General features: G+C 54.5%; 2 protein-coding genes and 2 non-coding genes across 4 annotated transcripts in view; all 4 read left to right on the forward strand.

Annotated features, from left to right (window-relative positions):
• The first annotated feature begins 31 nt into the window (after positions 1-31).
• ARL5C (ADP ribosylation factor like GTPase 5C) lies at positions 32-10487 on the forward strand. Its single transcript, XM_025439966.3, has 6 exons — positions 32-4772; positions 5408-5468; positions 6636-6783; positions 7665-7748; positions 8250-8401; positions 9654-10487. Exons 1-6 carry the CDS (start codon positions 4727-4729, stop codon positions 9700-9702), a joined length of 540 nt encoding a protein of 179 aa, XP_025295751.1. The 5' UTR covers positions 32-4726; the 3' UTR covers positions 9703-10487.
• Positions 10488-11158: 671 nt separating this feature from the next.
• Positions 11159-11230, forward strand: TRNAC-GCA (transfer RNA cysteine (anticodon GCA)). Its single transcript has one exon. It is a non-coding gene; the product is annotated as a tRNA-Cys (tRNA).
• Positions 11231-11844: 614 nt separating this feature from the next.
• TRNAC-GCA (transfer RNA cysteine (anticodon GCA)) lies at positions 11845-11916 on the forward strand. Its single transcript has one exon. It is a non-coding gene; the product is annotated as a tRNA-Cys (tRNA).
• A 1960-nt stretch (positions 11917-13876) lies between these two features.
• Positions 13877-20826, forward strand: part of PLXDC1 (plexin domain containing 1) — a 61499-nt gene continuing 54549 nt past the window's right edge. The window contains exon 1 of the mRNA XM_025440021.3: positions 13877-14030. Within this exon, the coding sequence (XP_025295806.1) occupies positions 13955-14030 (76 nt within the window). The 5' untranslated portion in view covers positions 13877-13954. The remainder of the gene's footprint in view (positions 14031-20826) is intronic.

Genomic DNA, 20826 nt, shown 5'->3' on the forward strand with positions numbered 1-20826 from the left:
TGGGTTCCAAGTTGTTTATTCAACAGGAGAAATAGTGCTTTGTTTTGCAGCTCTCTGATGCATTACGGTCAAGCTTGATGGGAGCTGTGTGGCCAGTTTCAGCTGCAGCTTCCCATTCAGCCCCAAGTCCTCCCCGTTTCCCCAGAGGTTAAGCCAGAAAAGATAGCCAACGTGGAGAAATGGGGTGTCAGAGGCATTATTCAGTGGGTGAGATCCAGACTCACTGGCACAATGTCTTAAAGACGTGTGCTTGTTTTTTGGCTCCTGTGGCCCCGCTCGTGCCTGATACCTCCTAAGAGAGTGGCTGAGCTCCTTCTGGCTCCTTCCATTGATGCCCCTGATAGCCAGCTTTATGGAACCCAAGAGGTCTACTAGGGGGATGGTCAGAGAATGTGGGATCCCTCAGCCCCAGCCTAAGAACATCAAGAGTGAGAAAGTCAGCCGGTGACTGTCAATTCCTGTCATCACTAGCTGGCAGGATGTGGACCCCTGGCAGTTGTCACTGTTGTCACCTCTATTGTGCCTCACAGGGCACTCAAACCATTACTCTCCTGGTTATTTCTGGGGTGGTGGACCTGGATGACTAGAGCTCCTGGGTCCCTCACCTGAATGCTTCTGCCAAAAAGGGTGTGGGTGTGGTGTGGTGTGTAAAGGGCAACAGACATCTAGACCTTCCAGGTGAGGGGTTAGCGGACCCAAGAAAAGGAACTAGGTAGGCCCAAGGCCTCAGGCATTTGATGGCAAAGACTACTGGAATTGGAGTCCAGTCTCTGCCTCCCAGTCTAGCATTCTTAGCCCACTGCCTTTCAGTAGAATGAACCCTTTAATCCCGTGTTTACTAGTTGAGCATTTATTGAGCACCTACCACGTACTAGGCATAAGTCCAAAAGGCAGCCACAGACAACTTAGGACAGCACAGAGACCTCTCTTGCTGTGAGCAGCCCTGGGTCCTGCAGGAACCTGGAAGAAGGGGAATTCCCTTAACCTGAGGAGGCCAGGAGAGGCTTCTTGGAGGAGGTGAGGTTTGAGTGGAGTCTAGAAGGCTGGTTAGTAGTTAACCTGGGGGGAAGTGTTGAAGACAAAGGAAGCAGGTGACATGCATGGCATGTTCCTGGCACTTCACCAGCAAAGTGTGCTCTCCAGGTGGTGGTCCGAGAAGGGTCGGCAAGAGCAGATCACTGTCGTGTTGAGTTTGGGCTTTGTCCTGAAGCTGGTGTGCAGAGACTGAAGGATTGTAAGCAGCAATGGCAATGTTGCTTCAGTTGCGGTTGGAAGCACAGATTGGGAGGGCTTAGCCTGGACCCAGCTGAAATACTTTGGGTAAAAAATAAGGGGGGCTTCACTAGGCCACAGCTGTGGGATGGGAAAGGAGGCAGTGGCTGCCAGAAACATTGAGCAGTTAGAATCCAGAGCTTTTGGAGAGCAATTGGAGGCGGTCAGTCAGTGAGAGACAGGGAGGTGTCTGGGGGTGGCTGTGGGTGATGGTCTTCCTGGACACAGAGGAAGCAGGTGGAAAAACCAGGTTAGAGGCAGAAACAATGTCTAGCTTTTGGACACGGCGTGTTTATGGTGCCTGTGGGAGGACACCCAAGAGAAGAGCAGAAGACAGCTGGGTGCTTGGTCTGGAGAATCAGGGAACTGCAGAGAGCTCCACTGGGGGTGGAGTCTGATATTTGGAATCAAAGGCAGGGATTATTAACTTCAGATAAAGCTCAGTGAGGCTAAGCAACTTGTCCATAGTTACATGGCTATGGAGCAAGGACCTGAACTCCAGTCTTTGGGGTTCAGGTTCTGTGGTGCCTGTGAGCCTCGGGTCTCGTGCTAATGGCCCTGCTGCAGCATCTGCAAGGGGAGGAGGCTTGGGGAGGAAGAAGCAGGTGTCTGAATATATGTTTGTCTCCTCTTCGTGTGCCTTCTGCCTGAAATTGCATTTGCCCGGAACTCGCAGGCGGGGGCATTTCTAGGTGGTTTGGAGATCTTGAGAGATGAAGCAAGAAGATTCTTGTCTTTTGGTAACCACAAGCCCTCAACTGATGTGCATTTAGCACGTTGGTGGTTGTCAGCATGTGAGGATTTTTTTTTTTTTTTTTTAGATTTTATTTATTCATGAGAGACACTGAGAGAGGCAGAGGAAGAAGCAGGCTCCCCACGGGGTGCCCAATGTGGGACTTGCTCCTGGGACCCTGGGATCATGCCCTGAGCTGAGGGCAGATGCTCAACCACTGAGCCACCCAAGTGTCCCAGCATGTGAGGATTTCAACAACCTTGAAGTTGACTGGGATTAGGTCTGGAGAGGCTGGTACTACCATCAAAGCCACCTCAGGGAGTTGGGAACTGAGGCACCGGGGACCCCTCTTATCTGGGACCCCTCATCTCCTTCCTTGCCTAGTAGCTTCCGCCCAGCTTCTGAGCTGAGGTCTGAGAGGCCTCAGTCCTGGGTGTGACCTCTATAGCCCAGGAGGAATGGGTGTTCCAGCTGGTACCCTACAGAAAAATCTTGTCTTAGCTCCAATAATCACATCCTCAGAAAAATGTGCCTTGACTCCCTTCTAAATCAGGCCTTCCTACCTACTGTCTCTCAGGGGTTTGTTTTGGTTTTATTTTTTGACGTGTATATTTCTCTCTCCCACTAGACCGTAGGCTCCAAAAGACCCAGACTGGGTCTGTTTTGTCTCCTTGGCCTATTTCCTAACTCCTGACTCATATTTGTTAAATAAATGAATGAGTGCCCCCTAAGACCCAGGCACCAGGCCTGGCAGCAGAGGCAGCTCTTGTCTATTTACTGAATATGTTCCAGAAAGCAGAATGTCACTTTCAATTCTGCAATTGGTGGTGATAGTTCGGGGGAGGGGGGGGCAGGATGCACTAGGGGGTTCCTCCCCCCACCCCGGAAACAGATGGTAAAAGTGCTTAAAATATTGCTGCTTCCCCAGCACCCTTCTGTGCCCCCACACTATCGCACCCGGCACTCCTTCCCTGGGCTGAAATGGGCTCTGGTAGACAATTCTTCTTCCCTCTAACTCCAAGCACCAAGGCGGTTGGGATGAGAATTCCTTATTTAGCCAACTGTTTTCCCTCTTCTCTCCATTCACTTCCCAGCCTTCCTCATTCCTCTTCAACTTGCGCTCACACTTCTTTTTTAATGTTCCAAACACCACTTCTCAGGCTATGGCATAACTCCTTGTACTTCTCCCCAATAGCAACATGTTCCTACTGTGTGCCAGGCACTGGACCAGGCCAGGAGTGTGCAGGGGAGAACACAAGTGAACAAGACATGAACCCCACCCTCCAGGCCTCACAGCTGATTGGCCAAAGCAGGCCAGTCTACAATCTCAGGGTAGAGCGAAGCCCCACCTGTCTGGAGAACCAGGCCAGGGCTTGGGGAAGTGGGTGGCTTTTATGGCAGGCAGTTAAAGGCTTTTAGGAATCCTTTCTGAAAAGGTGAAAGACATTCAGGTGGAGGAAACACGGAAGCAAAAGCACCATTGGAAGGAGCTGGACGTCTGTGGGTAAGGACCAGTAGCTGCAGAATGTGGAAGATCACGTGTAAAGGCAGGTGGGGCTGTTCACCAACTCTTGAATGTCAAGGGTGTGTGTGTGGCTGATCTGAATCCAGTGGGCAATAGGGAACCATTGAAGGTTTGTGAGCTGTGGAGTGACAGACTGTGTTTTACAAAGGTGAATAGGGCTGTGCTGAGTCAGGGAGGCAGAAGCACGGAGATGAGTAGGTGTTGTTCCCTTGGTGGAGAGGAGCGCAGTAGGTGGGCCATGGCAGTGGGGCAGAAGGAGTTGATTGTTCCATGTGATAACTGGCTTCTCCTAAACTGCCCCTTCAGCCTGAGGTTGGTTTGCCTTTTCACTTCTCTTTTCGTTTTCTGTTTTTTTCCTAGTTTAAGCAAAGAAGGAAATTCACAAGAGTCCCCTCCTCCAGCCTGGCTCTCTCTTGGCTCATGTTCTCTTCTGCTGGCTCATGGCATCCGGTACTCCCTCTGTAGGGTCTCTAGTTGAGATCTCTCTTTTGGCTGGATCCCTACCTTCAGTTGCCCGTCCCCGGGGTCTGGGAGCTGTGCCTGAGCAGTCGGTTTGCCAATGAGTCATAGAAGCAGTACTGATTTATTCCTAGGAGTTGCCTGTCACCAAGGGACCTACCAGACGAAGGGAGACCCTGCCCTTCCCTAAGGGAACTCACCTTGAGTGAAGTGGCCTACAAGATCCATACTAGTGAAACCACTAGAGACCTGTTGAGGGTAGGAGCATTCTCTCAGTTCAGAGAGGATCAGTGAGCCGTCTACTCCGCACAGCTGGCAAGTGCAGAAGGTAGAGTTTTGCTTCAGTCTAGTGCCTCAGACATGACACTAGGAGAAGGGAGAGCTGGGCCCTGGGAGTGGGTCGTTGTGCTAGGCCTCCTTGATGGGGGGTAATGGGGTGGGAGCAGTTCACCCAGAGAACCTCTGGAGTTTTCTCCAAGCAAAGAGATGTGGAGTCTGGACCCCATTTTCCATGCACCTCCAGGCCTCTAGACAAATAGCCAGTTCGTTGTCATTGTGACATTCATAGCACTCGCGAGGGGCCAGGGTCCCAGGGGATTCCCAGGTTCCGCAGGTGACTCGCTGAGCTTCTGTGAACTTGCTCGGCCCTCCCCGGGGGCGGGGTTCCAAGCACCCTGGCTCGAGCGGGGTCCCCCCAGGGTCGCTGAGTCTTTCCCTTCTCTGGCCTGAGACGCACCATGGGACAACTGATCGCCAAGTTGATGGGCATCTTCGGGAACCAGGGTAAAGGGCGCACAGTGCGTTCAAGCGACCGCTTTCATCCGGCTGCCACCTGGGGCTCCCCGGATCTGGGGTTGGGGCGGATGCGCTGGGGGACCTCGGGCTCCGAGGGTCCTGCGTGGACATTCCTTGCAGACTCCGCGGTCTCCTCTGCCCCTCGCCTGCCCCCCTCCCCGTCCACTCCTCGCCGGCTCCTCGCGGTGGCGCGCTTCGGGGCACCCCGGGGCGCAGGGCTGGGCGAGCCTCCGTCCTCCTGGCTGCAAGCTGCGGCCGGTTTCCTGCGATTGCGACCTCGTGCTCGGCTCTTCCTCCAGGGCCCCTTCTCTTGGCAAGCCCAGCGCGCCCCGGATCTTTCGGACAGCCGCTTTTCTGGAAATGTGGAGCGAGGGAGGCGGGGCGCAGCTCTCATTTCCACTGTCCGGGAGTAGCGCGGGCGTCCGGGGCCCCCGGGGAAGGAAACCTGTCCTGGTGGAGTTTTGTCGGGGAGGGGTGCAGGGCAGCAGATGTGGTCCAGTGGGCAGAGGTCTCCTAGCTCTCTGGAAACACCCATCTCCTTCCTGGGAAGCCCGGTGGGGCACTCAGTCCCTTGGTCACTGAGTTTGGCCCTGACCCTGCCCTTCCGCCCTGGATGCCTCCAGAACACAAGGTTATCATCGTGGGACTGGACAATGCAGGAAAGACCACCATTCTCTACCAGTTGTAAGTGACTCTGATGGAAGGGGTGGGGTGGGGGGCGTCGGTTGGATGTTCCCACCAGACTGACAGACATTTGGACCAATCACTGGAGCCCTTCCCTGGGTTCCCTGGTTTTCCAGTAGCCAGGAGTAGTGATGGGGGTGGAAAGCTGGTGTGATCTTCCTGGCATAGAGGTCCTTCAGTTCTGTGGCCCCTCGCCTGGCATTCGAATCCTGTTCGGTATGGGCAACCCCAATACTCCCTGTCATCCACCCTACACCACCCCGGACCCTTTCCGACCCGGTTGCAGGCCAAGCTTTCAGAAACGGACTTCTCTTCCTGCCTCCCTGCTCTTGGCTCCCTCTAGCGGCAGGTCCCTCCCTTCTGACTCCTGCACCCCACCTTTGCCTCTTAACTTTCTCCCTTTCTTCAAACCCAAAGGGGAGGGCCAGTTTTGAGTCTGGCTGAGCTCTGTAGCTCCCAATAGCAGAATCTGGCTGAGTAATTATCCATCGGAGTTTTTCTCAATATCCACTCTCTGGATGGCATCTCTCCCCCCTTGGAGCTTCCAGAAAGTGATGACTTAGGAAAATCTTCTCCTGAAAAAGAAATATATGTAAATGTTTATTTTAAACCAGAAAAGCAGAGAACATTGGACATTACAGGCACATACAGTGAAAAGTTTCCCGCCCACCCCCTGACGCCCAGGTCTCCCAGAGGCACTCCCTACATATAAATATGTGAGTGCTTTCCCTTTTAAAGAAAGCACCTCTCCAATAACCTTCGCTTGTATCCGCCTTCTTTTCCCAATCTTTTGCTACTCAAGCATGGTCCACAGACCAACAGCACTTGGCATCATCCAGAAGCTTGTAGGAAAGGCAGGACACTGGGCCCCAGCCTAGACTCACTAGATCCAAATCTGCATTTTAACAAGACTCCCAGGGGATTCAACTGCATTTGAAAGTTTGAGGACACTTGCTCTAATGTGACTCCCCTCTGGGGGGTGGGTTTCCACACCAGGCTAGGACTTGGTCTCACTCCTGCCTGCATTTCCCTGTGCCCAGAGCCTTGGCCAACCTTGGCCGAGTTGTTCTGAGTTAGAGGCAGCCTGAATCTCATGAGCATAGGGGTGAGGGGCCAGAGCTGGGAGCTGGGTGGGCTGAGCGTTTGGTGTCTTCTCCCCCATCCCAGCCTGATGAATGAAGTGATCCATACATCTCCCACCATCGGTAGCAACGTGGAGGAGATTGTTCTGCAAAAGACACACTTCCTCATGTGGGACATAGGGGGACAGGAGGCTCTGCGCTCTACCTGGAACTCATACTACTCCAACACGGAGGTGAGTGCAGCACTGGGGCCAGAGGGGCCTCAAGGGTAGCTGTGTGGCATGAGCCAATCACTTAACCTCTCTGAGCCTTGGTTCTCCCACTATGTGAGGTAGAGACTCTAAGAGTGACTTCCCTGAACTGTTGTGAATATTAAATAATAAAACAATAGCTAATGCATATGTTTCAAGTACTTAACGCAGCACAATGTTTTGTTAAAATTTTTGAATACCTCTTGGCAGCGTTGTCTGCTTGCTGGCAGCTTTCTGTGTGATGTGCTGCATGGAGTAGGTCCTGGGTCTCCAGGGCAGCAGTAGATTGCAGTGGTTTTCTTCCTAGAGTGAGATGGAGATTGAGTGTGAATTCCAGCACTGCCACTCACCACCTGTGTGTCCTAGAGCGAGATCTATCATCTTGCTGAATCCATCTCCTTATAGGTGTTTTATTTTTATTTTTTTTAAGATTTTATTTATTTGAGAGAGAGATCACTAGCAGGAGGAAGGTTGGAAGGAGAACAGACTTCCCACTAAGCAGGGAGCCTGACACACGGGACTTGATCCCAGGACCCTGGTCTTATGGTGATGCCAGGACCCTGGTCTCATAACCTGAGCTGAAGGCAGACACTTAACTGAGGGAGCCACACAGCCCCGCACCCCTGTCTCCTTATTTATAAATGGGGTTAACACTGGTCCCAGTTGCACAAGGTTGTGGTGGGACCTGAATGCAGTCATGAACACCCAGGGCTTAGCGTACATGATCTGAGTTGTTCTATGTTCCCCCACTGTCTGGATGGAAGAAGTAATTAACATGAGAGGTCAGGGATCACAGTGAGCTGGAGACCCTTTCATCTGAGAGAAAGCCCACCACTCACTCACAGTTCCCTTCTGCTGGCTAGTTCATCATCCTTGTGATTGACAGCACGGACCGGGACCGGCTGCTGACCACTCGAGAGGAGCTGCATAAGATGCTGGCCCATGAGGTAAGGCCCCTGAGGTTGGGAGAGAGCCTGGTGACTAGCCGTGTGACCTCAGCCTACTCACTTGGCCTCTCTGAGGTTCCTTCCTGATCCCCCAGTGTCTGTGAGCTGCTACCCCAGCTAGTTTATCCTAGATGAAGGGCCATAATGCCCTCAGCACAGTTGATTGCAGAAGCCAGAACTGCTGGTTCAGGTGTGATCCCACTTCTCACCCACCCTGGGGCCCCCAGACAAGTCCCTTCACTTCTCTCAGTTTCCCCAAGTATAACATGGGGAGGATCACCAAATTCCTGCCTCATAGGACTGTTGTAAGGATCACATGAGCTGGTGGGGAGGCATTCCATGAGGTGTTGATGTTGGTGGATGTGGTTGCCCCATCCCGCTCCCACCTGGACATGGGCCTCTCTTGCAGAGACAGCAGAGGAGCTAGGGAGGACTCATGGGGGGAGGCGGAGGGAGGCTAGGCCTGGTAGGCTGACCAGGGCTGGGCTCCTCTGTCCACAGGCTCTGCGAGACGCTTCCGTCCTGATCTTTGCCAACAAGCAGGATATGAAGAACTCCATGACCACCGTGGAGATCTCTCAATTCCTCACTCTTAGCGCCATCAAAGACCACCCATGGCACATACAGGGCTGCTGTGCCCTCACCGGGGAAGGGTTAGTGGCTGCCCCACCTGGACCTCCAGGGTCTGGCCCAACCAATGAACAGCTGACCATCAGAACCTTCTCCTGTTTCTCTCCTGTCAGAATCTGGCTCACTGTTAGCTCCTGGGCCAAGTCAGTTGAGCACTCACTTAACAGCTGAGGTGCTGTGGGTAAGCGGTGAGCGAGATAGCGTGGCTGCTCTCAGGAGGCTTATTCTAGTAGGGGGAGAGTCACCTCTCTCTAAGCACAAACATTTTAGGTACTGAGAGGTGCCATGAAGGAAGTGAGATTGGATTAAAAGTGATAGATGGGGCAGGATTGGGTCTGATTTAGCCCTGGTGGTCAAGGACAACCTCTATTAGGAGGTGACCTTTGGGCCAAGACCAGAATGGAGAGGAGCGGTCATGGGAAGACCTGAAGGACAAGTCTTCCAGACAGAAGTCACTGATTCTTTCCAACCTTGAGTTTTCTCATCTGTAAGGAGGAAGATGATTATCCTACTCCCTCTTCGAGTTTCTGTAGAGAGCAAATGGTATCATTTATTCAACATGTATCAAGCACCAAATTTGTGCTAAGAACTTTTCTAGGCACTGGAGAAACAGCAGCAAACAAAACACAAACCTCCCTGCCCTCATGGAGCTTACTCGCCAGTGGGAGGGAGCAGACAATAAACAATTAAGAAGAATTGATAGCAAGTTAAAAAGTGGTGAGGCTTGGAAAAGATCCAGTAGGAAAGGGAGATTGAAAGTATGTGGACAAATGTTGCAATTTTAGATAAGGTACCAGGAAGGGGCCACCAAGAAAGTAGCTGCTGAAGGACGTGATGGAATGAGGTCACGAGGTCACGATCACGTAGAAAGAGCTTCGAATCAGGCCTGGAAAAAAAAAAAAATCTCTTTCCTCTTCTCTCTCAAGTGGGATCACAGCAGGCTGGGGACCTAGGTGTCTGGAGACTTTAGGCAGGTCTGCCCAAGGACCCACACATTTCTTGTAGTGTCCTTGCCATTCCCTGCCCCAACCCATATCCATCTCCTCTGCTAGACTGTAAGCCCCAGAGGGTATGTCTGTGTTTTCACCAGTAACCCCAGCTCCTAGCATAGGACCTGATGCATAGTGGGTACTCAGTCGGTTTATATTTGTTGATTGGGAGATTGGGTGAAACTTTGGTGGTCCCCTCAATCAGCTCTGAGTTGGGGCTGGGGCCTTGGAGGCTGTCATCCTCACAGGATATATTGATCCTTGCCGTGTTCCCTCCTCTCTGCAGGCTGCCTGCGGGGCTCCAGTGGATGCACTCTCAGGCCACCGCCAACTGATGTCCTGACCTGAGGCTAACCAAAAACTTTGGGGGTTTTGCTTGGCCTTCATGGGTGGAAAACCCAAGTGACTATTATTTTTCTACGATTCTCTGATGGCCACTGGGACAGCAATGGATAGTGAGATTGCCACAGTCCAACCAACCCTGCCACTGAGTGGCTAGGCTGCCCACCCTGAATTGCTGCAGATGGGACAGCAGAAGAGCTGCCCTTCACTCAGTGGAAGCAGGTGTCCTTGGAGGCACAGGCAAGCTGTTGGGCACATCAAGGGATCGGGAAGTGGAGCCCCATCCCCTCAGCCCACAACCCCAAGGAAAAAAATGGGTGACAGAGTTAAGAGACCCCTGGAATTGGTCTTTATTTCCTAGGACCACCCCCTGCCATCCCTTGATTCCTGCCCCAGCTTTCTGGCCCCTTAGCCATCTTTGAGCAAAGGAGATTCCAGAAAGGTGAAAGGACAGGCTCAGGGGAAGGAGGGGAGAGCCAAACACTGGTGGGAAGGGAGAAGGAGAAGAATGGGACATCCCAGGCGGAATAGTCCCTTGCACTGTGGGGAGTTCCACTCTTCCTTGCCTTTCTGTTCCCTCTGAGGTGCTGGCTCTGACCACAGCTTTTGAGTGGTGAGCCGTCCCATCCTAGGCCCTCCAGTCCTTCCAGTGTGAATCTCACGCCTCCCAAATGTCTTCAATTTCCACAGTGTGCCTGTCTCGATGGTCTTTTGTAATGATTTTTTCATTGTTTTAGAGTTTTTTTAATACAAGTGTAATAAATGCCATTGAAAACTGTTCACTTCTTATTTCTGCCTGCTTCTTCTATCTGTGCTTCAAACTGGCTTTTGGTTTTTGTACAGGGCTCTCAGGTAAGGGGAAATCCTCCTTGGAAATGGAGGGGGTAGGGCCTCAAGAGTCCATCTGGCCAGGGGATTGGCTGGCTCTTCGGTCCTGGGCTTTACCACCCTCTGCCAGGTAATTGACTCCTGGTTTGCCAGGGCTGGGATCTTTTGGCTCCACCTGGGTCCAAGGGTGCGAGTGGTTTGATGAGGACTCCTGGAGGAGGGGAGGAGGAGCCCTTAGGGATTAGAGACCCAGGAGTCCAATCTAGGTAGAGCTGGAGACAGGATGGAAACCCAGGCTGTCCATCTGTACACACGGAGCAGTGCTGTTACCCCATTAGACCTGAGATGGTCCTGGAGTCCGTGGGTTTCTCTCTTTCCCAAGTCAGGCAGTAGATATCTTGGGGACAGTCTGGACACGGTTGTAGAAGGCCCAGGATTTCTCAATCCTGTGGTTTTCCTGAAGCATCAGGGTGGAGAAAAAACTCTGCGATTCTAGCCATTTCTATTCAGATTCTTGGTTCTTTTCATTAGGTCGCTTTGATACTGACCTCAGATAAAAATGCAATTTAATATTCCCTTACACTACAGAAATTCATTGTAATAAGGAGCAGCTGGCGTGCTGGGGGTATAGCTCAGTGGTAGAGCATTTGACTGCAGATCAAGAGGTCCCCGGTTCAAATCCGGGTGCCCCCTCTCGTCGTCAGCCTTTTCCTGTTTTTCTTTGTCCTTCGGTCCATCTCTCAAAGTGCCCTGGCAGGGACGAGGGGGTGTCACCTAGGGCCCTGCTACCCCCTTTTGCAGACAGGCGAGGATGGAGTCTTGGCCCCGCAGAACCACGCGCTCAGCCCGCGTGTGGGTTTACAGGTGGGAAGCAGCGCGAGAGCGAGGAGCTCCGGGTTAAGCCCAGGTGGACTCCGGCAGCGCTGGGGCCGAGGGCCGGGGAAGGAAGGCGCAGAGAAGCCTGCCTGAGAGTGCAGGACGGAGAGAGGGGCGCCAAGAAGCAATACAGGGGCTCCGACGGGGCAGGGGAGGGGGACCTCGGCACAGGGAATGTCCCCGAGACCAGGGATCGCGAAGGATCTCGAGGGATTTCCCCTCCCACATTTCCAAACTGCATTTTGCTCACACCGTCAGTAGAGATCTGTAGTCCAGAGCTTCGGGAAACAAGTTCTGTGTCCCGGCGAGTAATGTTTTGAGATTCATGTAATTTCCAGCTTTTGTAAACATCGGACCCTACTTTTGAGAAGCTCGGCACGGCGCCTGCGCGCTATAGCACTAAGAAGCTACTACAGCCCAACGTCAGCGGAGGGGGTATAGCTCAGTGGTAGAGCATTTGACTGCAGATCAAGAGGTCCCCGGTTCAAATCCGGGTGCCCCCTTGGCAAGAATTTTTCGGTTTTCCCTGGGCTACACGTTCTTTGTCTCCGTGTTATTTCCCTCCCTCCAATACTTTATGTAGACGCTGCCATCGCCACCTCTCTTTTGGGCAGACGACAACTGGTGCACGAAAGACGAGAGTGCAAGAAGCAGGAATTCTCAAGCAATGGCTCTTGAAAAGTGATCCCAGGACGAGCACCACCACCTGGGAACGTGTTAGAAATGCAGATTCTCGGCTTCTTCCTAGAAGTACTGAATCAGAGACTCGGGGGGCGACGCCTAGAAATGTGTATAAGCCATCCAGGTGATTCTGATGTACACTCAAGTTCTAGAGGCTCACATAAAAAAAAAAATTTACACGTCACTCTTCGAATTATTTCCAAGCTGCTGTTTTCGATCTGAGCCCTTAAAGAGACCTTGCACACCAGCCCGCGGCTCGCCACGTGGCCGCTAGAGGGCAGCAAGAAGCCGCAGCTGGAGGCGGAGGCCTCTTCCCAGTAGAGAGTCGGCAAAATCGGGATTTGAATTAGACACCAGGAAGAACTTACAGACCGGCCTTGCCTTGTCCCGTTGTAAAGGACTTAGCGTTTAGGGCTGGAGGATGTCGTTTCTGGGACCCTGGATCTAGAGGAAGGAGGAACTGGGATTCTGAGAGATTGAGGAGTCTTCTCAGGTCCTGTCTTTGTCCCCAGTGTCAGGGAACTCCCCCCACCCCCACCCCACCCCACCCAGCCCACACTGTTCCTTCTTCTGTACCCGCCCGGGTCCTTCTTCCTGGGGAATTCCCTCAAGGGCTCTCAGCGTTCATCCACTACCTGCCTGCAACTGTCCAGTCCTTAGGCCCCAGCCCCTGAGAAACCAAGTGCCCCTCACCCCTCACACTCCCACCCTCCAGGGCTCCCAGCTCCTTGTCATCGCACGAAGTAGGTCGGGGGCGGGAGGGGGGGGGGTGGTGGGGAGCGGCGGGGAACAGGCACCTCTGTGTCCTGACCTGATTCCCTGCCGTCTATTAAATCTAAATTGCGGGTATTTTTATTCTGTCCTGGAAGAAAAGGGGAAAAAAAAAAAAAAAAAGGTGATCTCTCCCCAGAGTCTGTCATAAGGTGGTGGCAGGTGGGGGTGAGACGGCTTCTTGTTCTGCAGCTGGTTTTGAGGATTGATTGGGACCCTGAGCAGGCCTGGGGTCCCCAGAGAGAAGGGTGGTCTCCGTTACCTTCTGGGGGTGAGGGGAGGTCCGGGCTGTTTTAAAGTAGGGGTAAGCCCCCCCCGCCCCCCCCGTTAGGCTGGTGGGCAAGATGGTGCTGGAAACGGGGGGTGGGGGGCTGGGGGGGCGTGACGGGGAAAAAGGGAGAAGAGTCCTGGGGAGGAGAGTGGAATTCGGGCCTCTGTCGGCGAGAGAAGCTGGGCGGTGGTGGGGTGTCTCTGCTGCTAGGGGACGTTCCTGGGGTGAGGATGGGCATCACAAGCCCCCGGAACTCTGAGGAACAGCCCAGGAAGGCGGGAAGCCCGGGAGACCCGGGGGGCAGGGGGGCAGGGGGCAGGGGGCGGGAGTCCAGCGCCCGGGCAAGGGCGCCTGCCTGGACCGGGGGAGGCTCTCCCCTCCCACCCGCGTCTCGAGTCCGCGGTCTCCCAGGGGGTGGGGGAGGGGAAGGGAGGCAGGAGCTGAGGTGCGGGGTGGGGGGTGGGGGCCATCCGCCCGCTGCCCTACTCCGCCCCCAGCCCCCCCGCACCACTCCCGCCGCGGGGAGCGCTCCGGGAGGGCTGGGAGGGCCGGGGAAGACTCGGGGAGCGCTCGGGAGGCGCCGCGCCCCCCGCCCCGCCCCCTCCCGGTCCCCGTCCCCGTCCCCGTCCCCGTCCCCGTCCCCGTCCGCGCTCCGGGAGGCCGCCGCTCCGCTCGCTCGCCGCCTCCTCGCCGCCCAGCCCTCGGCGCGCCAGCCCCGGGGACCGCGCCGCCCGAGCCGGGCGCCTGCCTGGCGGGGGCCGGGGCCGGGGCCGGGGCCGGGCCGGGGCCGCAGCGGCCGGGGCGTCCTGGCGCCCACCATGCGGGCAGAGCTGTGGCTCGCGGTGCTGGTGCTCAGGGAGGCGGCCCGGGCGCTGAGCCCCCCGCCCGGAGCAGGTAGGACCGGCCGGGTGGGTCGGGGCGGGCGGGGGCGGGCGTGGGCACGGGGCGAGTCCCCGCGGGCTGGCGATGTCCGGCCGGGTGGGTGGCCGCGGGGACTCCGCCGAGGGCCAGGAGCTCCGTGGGCTGTGGCAGGTGGACAGGGACCCACTTTCTTAAACACATGGGGTGTGCGAGTGAGGCTGGAGGCATGGGTCCCTGACGCCCCCCACTCCTCCTTTCCTCCTGGAAGGACACTGGAGGGACCCCAGTAGAGGGGGCTACATATGGCAGTGGGCTCTGGCTCCCAACAGGACGGTGGGGGAGTCATAGGGACCCTTGGCCGCACTGAGGGAGGCTGAATTCTGATGAGATGGGGAATCTGGGGTGCCCCCTGCCCCAGCTTTGCCTCCTCTTCCCTTCCATCCGGCTCTCCACCCCTGCCCCAAGCTGACCCAGGTTGGATCTGAGTCCCTTTCTGATCTGAGGGTTGGTGGAGATCCAGCATCCAGCATCTCTCCCAGAGCAGCCGTCCTACTGCCTTCCTCTCCCTGTTTGGAGCCTGGAGAATAGTCCTGGGCTCAGGAAGAAGCAACTTGCCGCTCCCCCATTCCCCAGTCTCCAGGATCCTCCTGTCACTCCTGCTCTGCTCTCCTGGTGGACTTTGGCCGTTAGCTGCTCTGGTTCTGGAAAGCGGAGGGCTCCTATTTGCACACTCCTCTCCCCTATACCTGTTCACAGTCATCTCTCCTGCCTGGAAGTCCTTTCTTAGGTCTACCTTGAGTCTCTCATAAAAGAACCATTTTTCAGCATGCAATTTTGCATTCCCTTCCTTTCTCCTCAAACACCCAGACCTTCTCGGGTTGGAGAGGTGGGTAATTTGCAGTCTAGCCTCTTGACAGAATTGGGAAGATAGAGCATTATGCCTCACTGACATAAGTGTCCTTTAAATGGGATAGAGCAGGGGCACGGGGTTGTTCAGGGAGATGCTGTAGTTGGGCTGCTGTGTCTCTGGGGTGTGCTAGCATCAGACACAGCATCAGTGACAGCGTTCTTGACTTTAATGGTCCATGGATGCAGCTGAGACAGGCCTGAGTCCCTGTCGAGGAGAGGGTAGGGAAGAGTGCGGAGGGTGGAAATGTGGACAGAGAGCAATGGAAGTTGGTGTGGCAAGAGGCTGCTGGTACAGAAGCACCAGTTTTCAGGTAGACCACACAGAGAAGGGTCGGAGACTTAGCTTCCTGTCCCGGCATCTCACTTGCTGTGTGACCTTGAGCAAGTTACTTTCCTTCTCTGGGCCTATTTCTCTACTTAGAAAGTGAGGCTGTGAGCAAAATCTTTGACTCTTGGTGGTGAGATTATGAGAGATTTTTTTGTTGTCTTTCCTTTTCAGATTTGTGTTAATATATGTGGGTAACTGGTCATTCAAAAAAAAAAATATATATAAAGGAAGAGGTGGGACAGGTCAGTTTTTGAGGTCCTTTGCAGCCCCAAACCTGGTGAGATCTTTTGAACTCACAATGTGACTGGGATGATGAGGGAGGGCTCTGGGCCCCAGACTGAATTGGAAGAACCACGGAGAGGTTTGGGGAAGGGGAATTGGGAGGTCAGGAGCCTGTGTCCATGGGGGTGGGTGGGTGGCCAGCCTGGGGCCTGGCTTAGGACTGCCTCTTCAGAATTAGGTTGGGGTAGTAGACACCTGGTGAGGCCAGAAAGTGAAGGGGCAGGCAGAGACTTGAATCAAATCTCTAAGTAGAGGACACCGTGTCTTCTCAGCTTTGCCAGAGACTCAGCCAGGAAAAAAAGGACTTTCTCTGCAGCAGGAGAGATGGGTTGGACTTAGGGAAGCTCTAGGAAGCCGGGGGTGGGGGGTGGAGGGGGCAGCTGCTAACTCTCAGTCCAGTGGTGTTTTTCACCAGGCCTGGCTGGTTTGGAGGAAGAGTGTGTGTGGAGGGGGGAGGTGGGGGGGGACGGAGGCAGGGGTGGGGTGGGGGGGGGCAAGGGGGTGTCTTCTGGGAAGAGATGGGGGAGTAGGACATTCTGGGGGAGGCCATTAAGGAGGGACAGCCTGGCTCAGATCAGTGGTGGAGCCCTTGAGCCTGGTGGTGAAAGCGCAGCGGGGAGCAGGATGTGACGGGGTGCCATCCAACCCCAAGGCTCCAAGCTCTCTGGGCTGCAGGGCCTCAGGATCCGAACTGAGGCCTCCCCTCCCCCTTGATGGGTTGGTTGGTTTGGTGGAGCCTTGTAACTTCATCCATCTTTAGAATGGAAGCAGGAGAAAGATGAATGACCCAAAGATACCATCGAGAGGTGAGGACAGGCCACTGAGAGGCTGACAAGTAGACACACAGGAAGTTGGCCTTAGGATGCACAGGGTATGGCAGGGGCAGCAGGGTCTGGCCCGAGAGGAACCAGGGCTGCCTGGAACAGACAGAAAGAGGCAGCTGGAGGCCATGTCTTTGGTCTGGGAGGCAGGAGATCAGGCCCACCACTAATCCCTGGTGACCCTGGCAGCTTCTTCCTTTCTCGGTATCTTGGTTTCCTCCTCTATAAAATGGAGTTTGGACCAGCTCGTGTCCAGGGCCCCTCTAGTCACGATTCTGCTTTCAGCCTCCTTCTTGCCCACCAGGCACTTCCAAGCAAACGGAGACAAAAATCTGAACTCTTTACAGTGGCCATCAGATGTCTCCCGCCATCCCTGCACCTGCTCTCACTCTCCTCAGGCCCAGCCCTCAACACTCCCAGGCTTCAAGTCCTGGCTTCTCTTCCTCCAGGTCTCGGTTAGCTCAAGGGCCACCTCCTCTGAGAGGCCCACCCTGATGGCTCTGCCCAGCGTAGCCACAAAGCCCAACCCTTTGGTTTGCCTTAGAGCACTCATCACTGTGTCACCTTGTCTTATTTGCCACATTCTTCATTCATTCAATCGCTTCTCGGACTTTTGGCTAAGATCAAGTGCATTCATTCACTCATTCATTCACATGTCTTTTCCAATTAGAATCTTCATGGGCACAGGGGTTGTGTCTGCCTGTTCACTGTTGTTACCTCAGCACCCAGCACAATGCCTGGCACACAGTAGGGTCTCAGTGAATGTGTTGAATAAATGAGTGAATCCAAGGTGGTCACGAACCTCTCCCTTGAAGGGAAACTCAGAGAGAGCCAAGCTCTTCTCTCCTCTCCTCTTCTCCTCTGACTGCTTGGTGTCCCTTCCTGCCATTTCCCTGTGACTCCCTCGCTCTCCCCAGGGAAGTGTCCTTGGTGGGAACCTCTGTGGGTTTCCCCAGCAAGAGGATGCCACTGGGGGCTTTGTAACTGGGATGCAGGGTTTCAGCTGAGGCTCTGGAGACTCTCAAGCCCCTAGGGAAGTCAGTCCTCACGTAAATCCTGGGGAAGGAAGGGGGGCTTTGCTGGGTGCTTTGCATATGTTATTTTATTAAAGACCCCCCATTTTACAGGTAAGGAAACTGAGGCTTAGAGAGATTACATAATTTGTCCAATGTCACAGTCAGTAAGTAGTAGATTCAGGGTTCATCCTCGAGCTTGTATGATTCCAAACCTCTGTTCTTTAATTGCTGTGGTATTGCAGTGCAGTTTCTAGCGGGCCTGTGCTCCAGGGGAAGGGTTTTCTCAGCCTGTGGATCTCAAGTACTCTGAGCTTTTGAAGATTCCCCCCTCCCTCCCTACATCCCTCTCTGTCTTTCTTTCCTCCTTTCCTCCCTCCCTCTCTCCCTCCCTCCCTCTCTCCCTCCCTCCCTCCCTTCCTCCCTCCCTTCCTTCTTTCTCTCTGTCCTCCATATGTGCTGACTGAGCATTTGTGCTGTGTCAGGTACCTGGAGCCTACAGATTTGCAGGCAGCAACTACATGTTGGGATCAGGGCTGGGATGGTGCACGTAGCATTTGGGGTGACAGGGGAGGGATGTCAGGGGATGCTTTGGGAAGAGGTACCATCTCATGGGACTTGAAGGATGAGCAAAAACTCATCAGAAGGGTTCATTTTGGAGCAGAGTGGTCCTGGCTGGAAAAGCCCTATGTGTGAGGCCCTGTGGCCAGAGGGAGCAGGACTAGGTCCCGGGGAGGACTTTAGGGAGACAGGAGGCTGGAGGAGAGGGCAGGAATCCAGTCTCGAGGGCTGTGGTGAGCTGGAAGCACTGGAGAGATGGAATCAAGTTCGTCCTCTAAAAGGATGCCCTGGCAGGTATGTGGGAGACTAGCTCAAGGGCTAGTCTCAAGGTCGTTAAGAGTGGAGGCCACAGTAGCTACTGGACTGAGTGGTGGCTGTGGGGCAGGAATGACAAGCTTGGGTGGTGGGTAGGATGAGGCTGGTTTGGCCAGGCACGACATGACCTCCTGAAGGCAACCTGTGGCTTCTTGCACTAGAGCAGGGCAGTGGCACAAGGAGGGGTCTGGGCTGTACTGCTGGGATGCCCCTCCACGTGCCTAGTCTCCTAGTACAGCTCCCAAGATTGGCCCAGTGGTCCCATCTTATATTCCAGTCCCTCCCTGGGCTTTCCCTGCTCCTTAGGAAACAACCTAGGACCGCCAGTCACCTCGTGTTGCATTTGCCGTGGCCTGAGCAGACTCTGAAGTCAGCGTGCCCTGTGCACATCTTGCCATGGCCTAGTTGCATGACCTTGGGAGATTCCTTAACACCTTCACGCCTCAGTTCCCAATTTGTACAATAGATCTAAACCCAACCCCGATCCCATGGGGTTCCTGTGGGGAGTAAATGAGTTAATGGATTTCAAGCATTTGGAAGAGTGCTAGCACCAAGCAAGCATTCTTGAAAAGTTAGCTGTAATTTTTTATTCTCCCTATTGCTATTGTGATGGCCCACTAGACGGCAGGCGACGTGGGGCCATGAGTGAATGAACAAGCAGACACGTGAGCAAGAGAGCGCTTTGGGCACTTCTGGCCATCACTCACAGGCAGGTGTACTCACCTGCGGGGATGGGAAATGGGTGCTGAGCAAGTGAAGCTCTCTAACCCAGGACAGAAGGTAGAGCAGAGAGTGGCCGCGGGTTGGATGGCTTTGCGACACACGTGTGAGCGCTTGCGCACATGGAGAGGAGGGCTGGGACCTTTTAGGCAAGTCCGTGTGCACAGGCACGTGGGCTGCTACACACACATGTGAGCAAGCAGCTGTGTTGGCTCCTGCCACAGGCTGAGGGGGTGATGTCCTGTAGCCAAATGGGAGGGGGAAGGGTGGCAGGGAGACAGATGTGGTGGGGCTTGAGAGGGTCAGACTCAGGGCTAGGGCAGGGCAGGGCAGATTCCCGGGCAGCCTCCCATCCTCTCCATCCCCTTCCCTGCCTGCCTTCATGGACCTAGGCCCTGAGCTCTCTGATTATAAAGCCTTCTCATTTTGAGTTTTGTACTGCATGGTCATGGCAGCCTGTGCGATAGGCATGACTGGCATCCCCATTTTAGTGATGAGGAAATGGAGGCTCAGAGAGGTAAATGGATGGGTCCAAGGTCACACAGCCTGTGGGTGTAGGTGGACCTTCCCTGACCCCACATCTGGTTGCCCCCCACCCCCTTCCCAGCCCTCTTCTCAGACCTAGGACTCCCACTTTGCAAGTAGCCTGCTGTCTCAGCTGCAGGATCATGATGCCTGCCAATCCCCAGCATCCCTTTGCAGACCAGTTAAGCTCCTCCACTTGCTCTGCACACGTTCCTTTCCTGTTCTGGCTCTGGCCCAGGCCCGAGGGCTGCTTGCGGCCCAGCACAAACAGTTCAATCTCCAGAGGTAGCTGTGGGCCCCACCCGAGAGGGGCAGGACAGCCCTGGCTTGGGGTCTGAGCCGTGGGCAGACTGCCTTCCCAGTTCTGGGATCAGGCCCATCTCAGCCAGTGGGCAACTAGGGATAGGGGCCCCAGGACCGCCCCTCTCCCCACCTTCTCCAGAGCATCTGGTTGCGATTAGGGGCAGAGAAGGGAGAGGGGGCCGGCAAGGGTCCAGTAGGCACCAGCAGCCAAGAATGACTTAATTGGATAAAATGTCTAATGACAAACCAGGGCCCCACAGCAGAGTCCTGGCCCCAGCCCCAGGCCTGGTGCTGGCCAAGCCTTGTCTCAACCTCTGTCCTTGCTGGCTCCCAAGAGTTACCTCCAGTATTATGTCCTCAACTGTACAGTGATTGAGCATCTACTGTTTGCTAGACACTGAGGATACACCTTTGCAGAAGGTGGGGAGGGTCCTGGGGGAACTGGTCTACCAGGGAGACAGGCATGTAGTTACACCATTGGGGGATCTAGGAGAGAGGGTTACATCCAGGAGCTCTGGGGAGGGGTTGGGGCAGGCAGAAGTGGAGAAGGACATGTGACCCAGGGTGGGCCTGAAGCTGATGAATATCACAGGAAATCTCAGATCCATATCTCTGGTGATCTATGTCCCATAAACATGTCCATCATAGTGGTGACAATTGCAGTGACGATATAAGACACATCTTTTGAGACACAAATCTTTCTCAAAAGGAAAAGCCTGGTTCTCTGACATTTAGAATATATTTAATGACCTAGAGGAGACAGAAGAGAACAGTGAATCTAGGAATGGCTGCTAAATGGCCTGTGTGCGGCCGTTTTCCAATCCCCTGCCCTGGCAGACATTGTTAATTGATCATGACAATCCTTCCTGCTGCACACAGATGGAGCTTCCGAGTTTGTCTCTATTAGAGTGCTCCTAGCTGTCACTAATCGATTGGAGATGACTTTTGAGATGAAACCTATTTGCCATCCTTGATGGTGGCTAAGTTCCATGTTTTATGGAGAAAGGGACTCACCCAAGGGGCTTGCAGGTAGTCACAGGGCTAAACAGTGG

The sequence above is a fragment of the Canis lupus genome, chromosome 9, assembly GCF_003254725.2.
Source record: "Canis lupus dingo isolate Sandy chromosome 9, ASM325472v2, whole genome shotgun sequence".
NCBI classification, from domain to species: Eukaryota; Metazoa; Chordata; class Mammalia; order Carnivora; family Canidae; genus Canis; species Canis lupus.

Coding starts and splice junctions, on each gene's coding strand:
- ARL5C (XM_025439966.3), top strand. CDS start 4,727: ATGGGACAACTGATCGCCAAGTTGATGGGCATCTTCGGGAACCAGG. Junction 5,469..6,635: donor ACCACCATTCTCTACCAGTT/GTAAGTGACTCT, acceptor CCCCCATCCCAG/CCTGATGAATGAAGTGATCC. Junction 8,402..9,653: donor TGTGCCCTCACCGGGGAAGG/GTTAGTGGCTGC, acceptor TCCTCTCTGCAG/GCTGCCTGCGGGGCTCCAGT.